The sequence below is a fragment of the Notothenia rossii genome (genome assembly GCF_949606895.1).
Source record: "Notothenia rossii genome assembly, chromosome: 1".
Lineage (NCBI taxonomy): Eukaryota > Metazoa > Chordata > Actinopteri > Perciformes > Nototheniidae > Notothenia > Notothenia rossii.
This window is the reverse complement of record NC_136912.1, coordinates 25,455,158-25,466,289: the sequence shown is the minus strand read 5'-3', so window position 1 is coordinate 25,466,289 and position 11,132 is coordinate 25,455,158. Positions and strand designations below refer to the sequence as shown.

Here is an 11,132-nt window from a genome sequence, read left to right as displayed (position 1 = left end):
CCAACAGCATCTGATTGTGCAACATCCAACCGAGCTTTAAAAACATTTAGTGACACCAGATTGCTCAGCTTCCATTTAATTTGCAGACTATTCCAAGACAGAGGAGCTGCGCATCTAAAAGCTATCTTCCCTAAGACAGTCCTAGCAGTTGGCACATTTAATAAAACTACAGCATGCGATCTCAGGCAGTAGCCACTTACAATTCGCCGAGAGATCAGGGAGCAGATGTAGGATGGAAGTTTCCCTAACATGGCTTTGTATATAAAAATGTACCAGTGACTGAGCCTCCGTACAGTTAGTGAAGGCAAACCTGCCCTTGCATACAGGGTAGAGTGATGGGTACTTTACAGTTTGTCACAAATCTCAGTGCACTGTGATACGCAGCATCTAACTTGATCAGGTAATTGGCAGGTGCATTCATATAAAACAGATCACCATAGGTACCACCACCATACCACCACCACCACCACCATAGCACAGGTACAAAGGTCACATTGACTAGCCTTTTCCTGCATGGCCTCAAGTGAGAAACAGGACTTGTTTCTGTAGAAGAAACCTAGCCTAACCCTCCGTTTTTTAAGCAGGTTATTGACATGAAGTTTAAAAGAGACACAAACATCAAGCCAGATACCAAGGTATTTGTAACAGGTTACCACTTCAAGTTTTATTCCTTGCATAGTTACAATATCTAAAACAGGCTCTGGTGTCTGTTTAGCTTTTGAAAAGAGCATTACTGCAGAGCACACTGTGTCGCTCTTCGCTTTCTCGATGGACATTTTATGCAAAACATTTCAAATTTGATATATGATTTGCTTTTCACAGCTGTGATTGCACACCTTTGTAAGGAACAAAAAACGCTAAACAATAATAACAACTTTGTTTTGGCACTTAATGAGCGTTACAACAGATACAATGCACCTATTGACCAAGAACAATATGTAGTATGACAACTCTTTCCCAATTCTGTTACCATTTATTTTCTGGCTTTATAAACTTTTTGGGAAATTATTAACTGAGCGTGCAGCCTACACCTTAAGTGTTTTGGACACTTCTATACACATGCCTTATAGGCTTGGATTATGCTTAATCAATTATCATTGTTTCATTGACAATAAGATGTAGCCTACTTGTAGCATTTGTTCCAGGATTAATGTTCTCTTCTTTTGCTCTTACTATTAAGTTAGATATTATTAGGATATTTAGTTATTTTAAATTGCATGGAGCTATATCTACAGTGTCAGCCTGATCATCTTAGGATGGATAAAAACAGCAGTCAATAGTAATATTCTTTTTAGTTGTTGTGCATGTTTTGAATCAGAAACAAAACTAATGTTTGCCCCATAGGTATTTGCAACATTTCACACACATTCGGGCCTTTTAAAGCAATAAACCGGTCATCAGGTACAAATTAAGTGGTATTTTATGACCCCAGCTATAATGGATATGGAGAATTCTACAATGTAGGCCTAATATTTAAATTCTATATATTTCATAAATGTATTGTATTGGAATAGGTGTATATAAACCATGACACAAAGTATATATATTTTAAATGAATACAACGAAAAACATTTTAGACAAAAGTATTTTGGAAGGAATATCCCTGCCACCAGAGGCCACACACACACATACACACACGCCAGTCCTCTCAACCTTCAGATCAGTACATCCCACTATGCTTTGCGATGGTCTGACAAGTGGATCCAAGATGGCGTAGAAAGTAAAGCTAGGTAAGTGTTGACTTCCCATTTTCAGCCCTTTCAGTTGTCTTTTTCATCGCAAAGCCTCTGTCACGAATCCCCTCCACAAATCATTATGATAATGAAGAACGCTTTGAGTTCATGCAAGGATAAGAACACGATGTCACATCAATGATATGCGCCTAAACACCGTGGCAAAATTACAGGCCCGAACCCGTTTTGTTTCGGCCAAGCTAGCTAGCTAGCTAACACCAGCTAGCTTGCTAACATTAACAAACCAGCCAGCTATTCTTGTTGTGAGCTTGCCAGTTCGGTGCCAAGAAAGGTCGTGTTTTGGCTAGCAAGCTAACTGTTAGCAACGCATACTCTGGTTTGTGGCAATGCTGTTTACCCTGTGCAAACGCGAACGGCAAGTTAACCAACATTTCAGGGGACATTTTTTTCAGGGCTTTGTAACGCTGCCGTCATCGGTCTCACTTGCAACAGTCATGACAAGTTCAGTAGACAAACACCAGCTACAAATCTACCTATTGAAACGAGTCATTTCCAACGTGTTTGTTCATTAACGTATGCTCTATTGATATCTACTAAATGGACTTTGAGAAATGTGCAAGACTTACAGCCGTGTTTTCTACACGTTGCTGCAAACGATACTCTCGAGCCAAATAACGTTATGTCCGGATAAAAACAATCCCTTTTGGTTTTACAACTATCTTCATCAATAAACGTAGCTTTATATTTCACTTCACTGCAGTCGAAGCTGTAGGTTTTGTAGTAGGATGTCCAAGCTGGACATTAAAAACAAAGCAGGTGTCGACCCACTCTATCCCGCCAAACTATTTGTTGTTGCCCCTACGAAGTTGCTGGCTTTGCGAGCACCAACATTACATACATCTATTTTTACTGTTACAAATAGAAGAGTAAAATGTTGCATATGTTTTTAAATAACCTCTCTTAATTAGAGAAGTTACTGCGTTAAGATCAGTACTATGTTTGGTTTCATCTTTGACCCTATTTTCCATTTCCCCAGCAACTGACTGTCTGCTAGCTCAAGCAACTTTCAACCCTTATTTTCCTTACCCCATACACGCAACGATTGCATACTAGATTCAGGTGATTTATATGTTGTTCCTCTGTTGTAAAATAGTAATATTATAGTATGTCTTGGTTGCCACTCTGGCAATAATGCCAAGACATGATTGCCCTTTCATGTGGTGCATATGTTTCAGCAATGGTATTACTACTTAACATGTAGAATGTAAACACGCTTCCCATAATACATCTCTCTTGTGGGAGCAGGGGCCCGACCAGTGTTTCTTGTTTAAGATTCTCCAGAGAAGCTATGTGTGTTTTTGCAGTATGGGTGCTGCAACACTATTTTTTGTAATTGGCCAGTGGCTTTGTAATGCCATACAACCTATGCATAACATATCAACATATAGCACCATATAACCAAGCTTAGTTTGCACAAACTCGAGTAGTGTCTTTCTGAAGAGATGGAGATTTGTGTGCTGTAACATTGTATTTGAGGAAAAAATAATATTGCATGTGGTGCAATCTTTTGTTTTTGTACCTATTGTTAGCCTAAGTGGTAATTTGTTGTAAAACTAAATGCAGCTGATGCATTTTACATTTGCTAAAGAATGTATCTGTATGTTATGTTCCTAAGGGACACAAACAGGCTGATTCAAAGTCAGCTTCTACAAGCATAGTTGCCTGTTGCTCAGTAATCAAAACCTAACTATATGAAACACTTACCGCTATTTATTGCAAAATTACGCTTTAGTGGCAGAAGTACTCAGTGTTTGCCTTTTTTTTGCATTTGCTTTGGCATATACAATTCCCACAATTGGCCATCTGGTTGTTGATGTTTTCTGCTTTTAACATACAGTAGCTGTCTGCTGCCTATTAAAGAACTAGCTGTCACAAATATACCCAAAATTACTGAGCCACAAATACACATTAAAATCAGTTTCTTTTGAGCCAGTCACAATTAAAAGCTGATTTTAACACGGTGGTGAGGGACAGGATGGAGATTCAGCATCAGCTAACTGTTCTGGAATTTTAATTTGAACCCAAAGTTGGTTTTGCAAGCTAGTTTAGCAAATAATCACAAAAATAAAGCTTTTGTGGCCACATTTCATGAGTCAATGTTTTATTTCTCCCAGCCTGAGCCGGTAAACTGAAATGCCAATGGTGAAACCAGTAGGGTGCAAATGAAACCAAAAGTTACTAAGCCATTGGCCAAGGTTGAGCATTTGATGCCCTGATGTTCCCCAGCAGGTCATTCTGTACCATCCTTATCCAGATCTGTGCTGGTCGGTGTGACAAGGGCATGCTGCCTCTTGTAATCTCAGTGAGAGGTTTACATTATCATGCTGTGGCCCTGGCCTGCGGCTTTTATGTTGACTGTTTCGGCATTGAAGAAATGTTGCTGGTGCCATCGAGACTCATGATGGGCATTCTAAAGTAAATTGCAATAATAGCTTTATCTTGCAATAACTACAAAGACAACGCGCACTTTAATTACGGTGTATGTTTATTTGTTAAATAATCAGTAACAGGTACTCCTGTAACAAAACGAAGATCACAGAAGATGCAGTCCGGAGGATGCGGCTGTTCTTTGCACTGCATACATTGATTATCAACAATTGTTGTGTTTGAGTATCTGCTAAACTGAGAATATGTGTCTAATATCTTTAGCTAATCTTTTACATATCCTGTCTTTGCTCTTTTTTGTTTGTTTTGACAGCAATTGACTTGAAATGCCTTACATGACCAAGTGAGGGTACCCACGCTTCGAATGCATAAAACTTGGTTGGCATTTTAAGAAGAAAGCGATAAACAAATCCTCCCACTCATGAAGGTAATATTCACACTCTGGTGAGGATCCACAAGTTAAATACGAATTGAAGCCAGTCTAATTAATAAGTTGAGATTCAATGTATTTACCTGTTTGCATTATGTTCCTAAATATGCTAGTCTCTTCGGTGCATGTGAGCATGATGAATTCTCTACACCAGACATCTTCAACGTTTATCAGGCATGTATAAAAACTGTTTAAAAATGTATGAAATTTGGTTGCATATTAAACTGCGCCTACAATAACTTGTAGGGCGTCCTAAAGTATAGACATGCATTTTTATGATGCTAATAAACCTGAGTTAATTATTATTTCGCATTGGTTATTTAGCTCCTATGATTTTAAGTTTGCATACAAATAGACTGTTTTGTTTTTGCTAATAATGTTTAGTTCATGATGCCGTTGTGTCTATTTTAAGACATGTTTAAAAAACAAAATTAAAACAAGAATAATCAAACAGTAACTTTGAGGACCCTAGGGTTAGAGGCTGCCTAGAGTACATGCTCTGAATTACAGTCCACAATAGAGATTCAGTATATTGGCATGCATTCCCATATTATTATTCCCATATATTCTGTTTTAACCATTTGCCCCTGTGGCTATGAAGTGTCACAATGCACCCATTTCCTTCTGCATACTGTCCAGCACATCCTACTAGTCTTAATAAAGGCTTCACATCATACATGATACATTATTATAATGCACTAAGTCTACGCAGTCAGATGATAGCAAACCGTTGACTCCACTGTGGTTGCCTTTGGTGATGGAGATGATAACAAAAAAATGTCCCAGAAAATGCTTTAGGCTTCTCATGCTTCTCACTGCTTTCCCATTTGGTTACAGATGTATTTGAATGTACACAGTGTTAGCAAAGGATTTGAATATATGGAATGTAAGAGCCTCATCCTCTCTTCCTGTTGATTTATGAAACAGATGAACCACATGAGGATATGACTCTTGGTGAGCTGACTTCCACATTGCATGCTATCACCCTCAAAACTCAATTTTCGTCAGAGTAGAAAAAAGTACTATTTCTCAGCGCAAAAAGATTTCTTCAAATAACTTGTTTTATACAACCACCAGTTTAAAACCCATATACATTTACATTACAATGATAAAAGAAAGATGTATACTTTCCTGGAATAATGAAATATATTCTTATCCCAAAACATAGCGTTTGGTTTTAGATTGTTGTTGTTGTGTGTCTTTCATTTAATGTCCTGGAGATTATAATAAAGTAACGTGTGACATTTCAATATCAATTATATTTATGAGATTATAATGTAATGATATCAAGATTATAAGTGTACTTTACTGACTTGCATTGCATGTGGATTTTAAAGATTATTCTCCAGATCAATGGTGCTGACATACTTCATATAGGGGTGTACACATTTCCTTTTATCATTGAACATTGATTGAACATTAAATCAACATCAATGTGAACATGTACATTTAAAAGCATCCTTTGCACTTTCTTTCTATACCTCTGATCTGCCATCCTATCAACATTCCCTCATCCTCAGCTGGGGGGAATGTGGACATTTAAGTTATTATAAGATCATTTCCTGTAAATTCCACCTTGAGGAACTAAGTGTTCTTTTGCTAATAAGTATGACACACAATGGGACTCGAGGCCTCCAAGTATTATTTACATTATATTACGTTTCAGTCAGATGCAAGAATAAGGACAGAAACTTTGTTTTACATGTTAAGTATGTATGGGAAGTGTTCCAACAACATGTGTGTTTGTGGGGAGTTTTATATTTCCTATTTGATAACATGACATGTATGCACTTACAAACATTCACAATAGTTATCTGACCTATTTGCATGTCCACTCTTGCACTTGTGCCAGTGAGCATGCTTGAGGTCATTACAAATAAACTGTAAAAGAAACACTGCCAAATGCCATGCAGGGAAAAGAAAGGCAGTTTTGAAGAATCAAATGTTTTGGGTCTACGATTTAAAAACTTTTGATACACTTTTAATGAAGCCAAATTGAATAGTTTCCCACAAAGGAAGTTAGTTTAGTTTCTTCGTCCGGTACAGCAATCATTTAAGCAATCTCTAACCCAGTGTTACACTACAACATTGAAGATGATAAGCACCCCATCATTCACCTTAAATAGCTTGCAGCCAAATGTTGTCAGCCCAATATACACAGATAAGGTTGTTTACTCTAATCACCCCGGCTCCAGAAAAGATGTTCTTATTATTCTGCACTTTTTATTTTTTGATTGCAGAAGTTTTGTCCCTGAGTCATGGCGGACAGGAGAGCGGAGAAGTCATGTGAAGAAGCAAGCAGATCGTTAGCAAGGCGGGAGTACGAGGCGGCAGTCAGCCACAGCACGGACGCCCTGGTGGTCCTTGCACCCCAAGCACCACCTTCGGGTGCCCCTGTCCCACAGAGCCCTACATCGCTAGTGGCTGCCACCGGACCCCTGCGCAGCCGGGCCCTGCTCTTCCGAATTGCTGCCTTCTTGCAGCTGGTAAGAACAGTGGCTTCCAATACATGCTGTAGTCTTAAGTGATCACCGTTTTCCTTCCTCCTATGTAGTTTTGTGGTCCTGAAATACCTTTTTTTTAATTATTTGCTATCGCACCAATCGACCACATTTATGTTGGGGGATGGGGAACCCTGTTCTTGGAGAATTCAAAAACAAATCCCAATTTTTAGACGGTACCTTCCATTTCAGCGAAATAATAACATTTTCTCCTTTCCCTAAAATTGAGTCATCACACTCTAATGGTAGTGTACTTCTAATGACTTTGTACAATATCATCAAAAGTGAAAGAAATGAGAACAATAAACCATACTTTGTTCCTCCATGAGACTGTTATGTTATCTTCCCGAGCACTAACATTACACCAGTTACTTAAGCCCTAAGATTATGGAAACTACTTAAGTCTATAATGATAGTGTGAGGGACTCCGCTGTGAGGCAAAGATAGCCATTCTTGGAGCTTATGTGAAGCTCTGACCCGGCATCACAATATTCCCATTTGTTATTGTAACCACTTTCTTAAACCTTTATTTCTCCTTCTGCCAACAGAAAAATTATGATGAAGCAGATGAAGACTGCAAACATGGTAAGTGGCAATTCAGATTGGAACCATCTGCTGATACTGTACAGTAAAAATGTTTATACCTAGTGGCAGACAAAGTGTGTGTATATCTTACAGTGGGAAGCCTCTAACATGCCTTAGTGTCAGCGTAGCAGGAAACATCTTACATTTGGACTTATGTCTTTGCAGAATCTAAGCTGTTAATGTAATTGCTTGATTACTTCAATGTTTCAGAGAACAGACCTAAGCTAATGTACTGAATTAACTGTCCCTACCTGTTCCCTGTGTATTCTTCCTCCTGTCATAGTTCTGGCAGAAGAGGTGGCCAGAGGAGACGGTTCGCTACAGGCCAGCTTGCGCTCCATGCTGTTGGATGGCAGCCTGCAGGATGTTGCCAGCATCCTCTCCAAAGCCTTGTATGGAGAGCCAATGGTATGATTGATGGACAATGTACACAATATTTGCATACAGTCGGTCTACACATTGACTGTAATTAGAATGGACTACCAAATTCACATAAAGCTAAAATATTATGCCTGTTGAGGTCATACATTCCTCACCCTTCTGAAGGACAGATCTGGATAATGCTTCCTTAAAGCATTTAATAAGGTTGTGGGGGAATGTCATTAATTACATTTTTTTTGACAGAAAATAGTCTCCAATTGAGTGCTGCAGTGGTGACGTGTCTTTTCAGGCCGACCCGGAAGTAAGCTGCGCAAGGTTTCCCTCGACAAAAAAGCAATGGGATTTCTCCATAGGATTTTGGAATATTGTAAAGAATAAGATCTGTGGAAAACAAACCTGTTGGATAAATGCACGTTTTGTTCAGCCGGATAATCGCCACGTCTACCCTACTTTTATAATTTTGTAATCATAAATCTAATCGCCAGAAGCAAAATGCTAACGTCATGCTACAGCCGAGTACAGCAGGGTTGCAAGACTTCAACGCCACGCCAACTAAGATATTCAAAAATACAGATTCAAAATTGTACGAAGTTGAAGCATTTGTTTTAACAGTTTGCAAGAGCGCAGGTACTTGCTTTCAAGCAGAACAGGGGCAAACAAACTTAGCGGGAGTGTTTACGTGTTCGGCGTAATGATGTACAACGTCCTTGACAACTTCTGTAGTCCTATTCAGCCACTTGTTAACAACCATCGTTTTTCAGACAGGTCAACTCTTCAAAATCACCAGTGGGTTCACTGCTGATGTATTTAATGTCGTAGAACAAAACGTAATTTATGTTTTAAATTTGTGTCGACCACAGACCTTATTTCCAGCTATTTTCCAAAAAGTAATTAAAAAAAACCCATTGACTCTGAGACGAGGGAAGTGGTAAAATGCTAACTCACTTCCGGGTTTTAGGACTCGTTCCTGCACCACTCTATAGGGCCTATTTTTTTCTTATTGACTGACCCTACTCTAAATGAGCGCCTGTCTCACCTCCTCAATTAAAGATCCCAGCAGAGCTTATCTGGTCCTGTTTTTAATCAGGTACATGTATTTTCTATTCATGTACCTGATTTGAGTCATCTGATACATTTTAGAACAAGCAAAAATAGAAAGCTATGGACATTTAAATGAAAGGGTCACTCATTGATTGAATTAGACCTAGGAAAAACTGTTGGCAGGTGCCTGCATCCTAAGTGCTGTGTATCAAATGGCAACACACTTGTGTGACACATAGGACAGCTAAACTCTACAGCAGGGGTAGGGAACCTTTTTCCTCTCAAGGGCCTTTTCAATTTTTTCAACATCCTCCGAGGGCCGTACAAATTATTGACTTCTGCTTAAAAATACTAAAATCTCAGCCCATTCATTTCGCCTTTCTTTCAGGCTGTGCAAAGAAACAGCAACCTCTTAATCCAGATATCTCACAATGACTCGGTTTGGCATGACCACCAAAACAGAAAGATATGGACACAATATGTGTGCAAATGTATTTAGTTTCCTTTCCATGTGGACATGATTTAAGTGGGGGGGGGGACCTAACCTCCTCTAGGGGGGTCCTGGGGGCATGCTCTTCCAGGAAGATATATATATATTTTTTTAAATGTTGAAGTGAAAAGCATCAATCTGGTGCACTTTGAGAGCAACATTAGGAGATCTATGGATACATCTCTCAACATCCATATGAAACAGAACTCTAACCAGATTTACTTTTTCTTTATGGATATTTTACAAATCACTCCCTTTTCAAACTGTATTCTTGTTTATTAATAAGAACTTTTTTTTACTGTCATATAGTATTTTATATCCGTTTACTTTATTCTCTTATTTTTTTATAACTATAATGATTATATAAAGATGTGCCTTTACCTCACTGGTTGTAGAAAAAGCTTCTTATATTTGTTAGCATAGCTAGCTAACCAGATGCTAATAACAACAAAGTTATTGACTGTATGATCAGTATGACAGATGAACAGATCGTCACATATACCACGTGATGACACGTTAGGCTCGTGTTGTGTTCAAGGAAACTGACCTTGGCCAGGAAAAACAGGCACTCGCTTGTTTAATTCTTTTGCGGTCTAGATTTCTTTAATTTTTTTCTTTTTTTGTTTGTGTTTATAAATTACCTCGAGGGCCGTACCAAATGGTCTCGTGGTCCGTACATGGCACGGAGGCCGGAGGTCCCCCACCCCTGCTCTACACTGTGTAGTTCCAATTTACCACATTAATATACAAAAATAAAAGCAGGATTAGTTGAGGGAAGACCAAGACAGTGTTATATATAGTCTGATGTGTAAAAAGAGGGGTGCTATCACATGAGAAAACAAGCCCAAACTATGTCAGGAAAATGTTTGTTTTTGAGGGAGAGAGAGACAGGATTGTCCACGCAGAATGTTGGAGGACCTTGTGGCCAAGCTCAACCTGTGTGTGTGTGTGTGTGTGTGTGTGTGTGTGTGTGTGTGTGTGTGTGTGTGTGTGTGTGTGTGTGTGTGTGTGTGTGTGTGTGTGTGTGTGTGTGTGTGTGTGTGTGTGTGTGTGTGTGTGTGTGTGTGTGTGTGTGTGTGTGTGTGTGTGTGTGTGTGTGTGTGTGTGTGTGTGTGTGTGTGTGTGTGTGTGTGTGTGTGTGTGTGTGTGTGTGTGTGTGTGTGTGTGTGTGTGTGTGTGTGTGTGTGTGTGTGTGTGTGTGTGTGTGTGTGTGTGTGTGTGCGTGTGTCTGCGTGGCAGTGGGCAGGAAGTGGTTGAAAACAGGAGCAGAGTGGAGCTGAGGGAGGCACCTTGGCAGCAAAATACATGTTGATTTATAAAGACATTGGCTAGGTTTAGCAAAGAGAGGAGAAGTCAGCTAGGAGAAAATGGGGAAACAAGAAAGTCACCCTGTTATATCCACAAAGAAACACTTTCATAAGTAAATAACACCTCACTTTATTTTAGAAATGAGTTTTCAAATATCTTTAGTAGGCCTCATAGTCATCCGACATTAGTTTGAAACCTTATCAATACTAACTTACTCAGCTCTGATACATAAACTATTTGGATTAGCCTGAAAACTG

At 39.1% G+C, this 11,132-nt stretch overlaps 1 protein-coding gene across 7 annotated transcripts in view; it reads left to right on the top strand.

Annotated features, from left to right (window-relative positions):
* Positions 1-1,596: 1,596 nt before the first annotated feature.
* helz (helicase with zinc finger) overlaps positions 1,597-11,132 on the top strand; it is a 54,581-nt gene continuing 45,045 nt past the window's right edge. Inside the window, exons 1-7 of one of the 7 annotated variants that reach the window (XM_079677799.1) lie at positions 1,597-1,730; positions 4,453-4,566; positions 4,683-4,743; positions 5,497-5,523; positions 6,810-7,055; positions 7,619-7,655; positions 7,939-8,063. In XM_079677799.1, coding sequence (XP_079533925.1) covers positions 6,828-7,055; positions 7,619-7,655; positions 7,939-8,063 — 390 coding nt within the window. In that variant the 5' untranslated portion in view covers positions 1,597-1,730; positions 4,453-4,566; positions 4,683-4,743; positions 5,497-5,523; positions 6,810-6,827. Of the gene's footprint in view, positions 1,731-2,748; positions 2,814-4,452; positions 4,584-4,682; positions 4,744-5,496; positions 5,524-6,809; positions 7,056-7,618; positions 7,656-7,938; positions 8,064-11,132 lie in introns of those variants that run through there. The other 6 variants (XM_079677801.1, XM_079677796.1, XM_079677798.1 and 3 more) reach the window with 6 other exon arrangements.